The following is a 4,406-nucleotide window of genomic DNA, read 5'->3' as shown; positions in this document are numbered from 1 at the left end:
TTTCCCTACTTTGGGTTTCATATTCGCATGCCTCTGGCTATGACTACACTAACAAGTAGAGCAGCCCAACATTGGTGCTAAGGACCCAATGTCTATGCTACACACATTTCAAGGGGGTTTTACTTCCCTTTAGTTCTGGCCTGGTCCCATGGACAGAACACTGGAGTGGTTGCAGCGTAGCCACTGGAGTGCATCTTCCAGTTCAGTGTCATGTGGAAGCAACCCAGCTTGTATACTTGAGGCATGAAAGAAAACACAGGATGAGAGGAAGTCCAGGAGCTAGGCTTCAGAAATACACCCCTGCTCCAAACTAATCTGCTAGTTGAGATGCGTCCTATGTTTCATCCTCATAGATGTGCTAGCATGGAATGAAATACATCACCTGAGTTTTCTGTATAAGCTATGCCTCCATGCAAGGACAATAAACATTCTCAGAAGTCGCAGAGTACCCCAATCACTGTAATTAAAATAATTACCAGGCTAGACTCTTTGTGGGAAGAAACAAAGGAAGCTGCACTGTTCTACAATGGATGAGGTTCAGATACCGAATTTTCTTATTAACATGCTGCTCTACATCTTTAAAGAGAACAAAAATAAGACTCACTAGCTCAAAACAAATCAAAGATGCATTTTACAAGCAAATACCAAAGAAAATCACTCTGGTGTTTTTAAATGTTTCACCTAGCTTCAATTTTAATTTCAGTACACAAGTGGACTTCTAAGAAAAATGTTGAGTATTTCATAACCTAAGCTTTTCACATGACCATTTTCATTCACTTGTTGAAACATATAGAGGATTAAGAACTTTTTGCCTCAAACAGATGCAAATCATATTTTATTACTCATTTATGTAATGTACAGAGATGCAAATAATATTTCATTATTCATTTATGTAATCATGTTTTAAGAACGGCAAAGAGACAGCAAAGGTGTAAAATAAACTCAGTCAGGCCTTTTTATTTCCTAGTGCCCATACATTTTAGCATCTTTAATGATGGAGAGATCAGGACAGAGGGTTTTTTTATACTGAGAAGTCCAGATTTCAATCTTGCTTTGGCAAGTGGGAAAAAAAAAAAAGAAGAAAATAATCTCACACTGTTTAGAGAAGAATTATTTTGTTTTTCTTTTCTGGTGAAATATCATTTACAATTACAAGAATCACTGTGTGTTAAAGCATCCCCTTGACAGCTAACGCTGGTCATATAGCTGCTTCTTTCAATCTGGCAAAGTAAACTGGAAGCATTGTTGGCAAGTGCCAACAGAATGTGGCTCTACCACAATGGAAGAAAGGAATTCAGCACAGCTAGAACCCAACTCTCTGCCTAGCTATCCCTAAGGAAGAGCTGGTACAGTAAAAACTCCCCAGCAAAAAGCCAGAAAAAGGAGAGTATTCACAAATGAACTTTTAAACACAAATGCAACCTAAGGAAGAGAGCTGGTCTGGGGCTTGAAAGAAATACTGCAGTTGGAGAAGCAGGAACAAGAACAGCTCTGCATATTTTTCTCAAGTGCGGTGACCAAAGCCCTCAGAAACCTCTGGAGCATTAAGGTCAGGGCTGGGAGTTTATATTCCCCTGCTGCTTACGCTGTTTTGTCTGTAACTGTCTTATGTGGCTTATGAAAAAAACCTGCGCTTTTAAGGAAGTTCTTTTGCAAAGCATGCACTTTCTACTTTAGCTGTGATTCGTTCTTGACCAGCAGCCTGATAAATTAGAGTGCTCAAGTCTGGAAAAAGCCAACCACCAGTTGGGAGGGAACTAGGAGAAGTTTAGTGCCTGCTTTAAGGCCTCGGGCATGCAGACTAAGGGGACCTGCATCACAACAAAGATGGCCAGGCACAGTCCCTACAACTGGAGAACATGCACCTGAGGAACAGAGAGACTGGAACAGGCTTTCACCCAGACTTATCTGGCTAGAAAGCACACAAGACCCATAACGAGCTCCCACTGTCGTAATCTGCTGACCATTCACTGTCAGGGTTGATAGTCCTAAGAAACTTCACCTTTTTCAGGAAACACAGCTAGAGTGATCCACTTCAAATGTATTGAACATCAGTAAAAATAAAGCAGCTGTTTCCTGGTTTGCGGCATTGCTAGCTTCTGGCCTGTTAATCCCAATTGTCATAATGGGCCGGTGTTTTTCTGTGCTGACATCTCTTTTCCCACATGAAGACAAAAAACAACAGTCAGACTAAAAACGCATTTGAGTTCATTAAAAAGGGTGTCTGGGATGCTTATGTTCTCCCATTACATTTACTGTGACACTTCAAAATAAACACCAGAGGTGAACCTAGAGTATAATTTGTTTATCCCCACAGAAGTTACCTCTTCACAAATGTGATCCATCACAAATTATGATTTCAATTTTTACACTACCATGTTTGAATGGATTTTGCTCAGTTTGTATTTAAAAATCAACAAATTAGAACATAGGCCATTTCCTGGGGATTAATAAGAATGACCAGCTGTGAAGAATGGATGGTCTCAGGCACAGCTGGGGACCACTAATCTCTCTGCACAAAATGAAAAATATTAAACTTTTCCTTAATGCCTTAGAGAGATCTAGCCGGGTCTGTAGGCAGGCACCATCTGTAGAGACTTAGTTCACAGAATCCTGCATGCTTCAAGTTGCTTGAAAACTCTCTTGGTAGTCCCCCTTCAAAAAACATTAACTTCTAATTAGGCGGTAATTGGGATCAAATGAGAACAGAGAAAAACTAAGTTTTCTTCAGATACAAGAACTCAAATGTACCAAGAAATGAAACCCAGGAATTAAATTCTATTCTCAGGGTAAGGAACTAGCTTGTAAACCTTCTGGGAAGGGACTGTCCTTTAGGACATGTTTGAACAGCATCTAGCAAAACAGTTCAGATATCTAGGCACTATTGTAACACAAAACAATAAAAATAACTGCAGGAATCTACGCAAAACTATTCCAAACAACTCGAGTGAAATGGTGAGTACCATTCAAAGATGAAGGTACATTCCTTGTAAATGTTTTTAGCTCATATAGTTGAAAATACAATATTTTCACTTTAATTTGCACTATGGAGGGAGCTGATGCTTGAAATTCAGAAGGAACAGTATGGCTGATTTTCAATCTGTTTTCTCAATACAGCCAGCTGCATTTACACAAACTAAGGTTCTGGACCCAGGGAAGGACTCATCTCTCTCTCTGCCTTGTACTGGTGGAAATGTTAATGCCAAAAACTCTTCCACTAGAGAAAGAGGGCAGGGAGCCCCATGGCGGGACATACCCTGCGAAGAGGTCTGTCAATCCTGCACAGCTATTTACACACTTGGGGATAGAAAGGCTAATAGTTGTGGGAACAGGATATTTTGTCATATATTATTATTCTGGATTGAGAGTGAGGAAAAACTGCTGGCTTTCCCTCTGAAGTTATTGTATTTTCAATTGCTCACAAGGTCTCCCAGAGCCCAGAGAGGTATTCTGTTAAACACTGAAATAAATAAAAACTGCTGTCTGATTGGCCAGAGATGAATAATTTCTGCTACCCCCACATGTATCCATCTAGGATGTGCTTATTTGTATGATATGTGAACTAATTGTTTAACACTACCCCAGAACATAGCATTGTTCACCCAGAGAAAGCTACACAATAGAAATTTATTGACTCATCACACTACTATTTTTTAGCCAATTATGTGCCAGGATTTTTCCTTCGGATATATAACAATAGCAGAAAGACGCTTCATTTCCTTGGGACTATTACTCTCCTGGGTGGCAAAATTAAAATCAGCCTCTATAAAACACACTTGTGACAGCTTACAGCAACCCCAAACGGCACAAAGGGCATCCTTTATTCTTACCAGCAGCAATGTGGAAAACTGAGGGGGTGTAGAGGGGGTGCTGTGTGGAACAGCACAAGACCTGTTTGCCATCCCTGTCCCACCAAAAGCTTCCACGCAGGACAGCAGCTGTCACAAACAATGGGGTCCAGAGGTGAGGGGATAGCAACAATCGCCATAATTACTGACTAATGAGACACCTGGTAGCAAACTGCCTTGCCACTGTCCTCTCAAATAAAATTCAAACAAATACAAGTAACCTATTCATTTTATTTCTTTGGAGACAGCTGACAGGTGGGAGGCACCACAAGGCCTTTCCCTTTCACGCTGCTGCTGCCAGAGGCTGGGGGCGGCCAGGAAGGCCTCGCACCACGCCCCAGGTCGGCCTCACCCTCCGACCCCGCACCACGCCCCAGGTCGGCCTCACCCTCCCGCCCCGCCTTGGGCAAAGAAGGCGGAATTTTCTCCCCTTGTTCCGTCAAACAGAATAAAACCCACGAGCGGAACAGGAGGAAAAAAACCCAAAAACAAACAACACAAACACCAAAACACCAGATAGAAACGCCTGTGGACATACACGCGCGTGGAGGTGGTGCC

General features: G+C 41.8%; 1 protein-coding gene across 1 annotated transcript in view; it reads right to left on the bottom strand.

Annotated features, from left to right (window-relative positions):
- LOC104621114 overlaps nt 1–2,155 on the bottom strand; it is a gene marked incomplete at both ends in the record, with an annotated part of 20,224 nt that extends 18,069 nt beyond the window's left edge. Inside the window, one exon of the mRNA XM_010287514.1 lies at nt 2,035–2,155. Coding sequence (XP_010285816.1) covers nt 2,035–2,155 — 121 coding nt within the window. The remainder of the gene's footprint in view (nt 1–2,034) is intronic.
- Between the last annotated feature and the right edge of the window lie 2,251 nt (nt 2,156–4,406).

This window comes from Phaethon lepturus, unplaced genomic scaffold, assembly GCF_000687285.1.
Source record: "Phaethon lepturus isolate BGI_N335 unplaced genomic scaffold, ASM68728v1 scaffold47395, whole genome shotgun sequence".
Lineage (NCBI taxonomy): Eukaryota > Metazoa > Chordata > Aves > Phaethontiformes > Phaethontidae > Phaethon > Phaethon lepturus.
Note: the sequence above shows the minus strand (reverse complement) of the source record. Positions and strands in the feature narration are given on the sequence as shown.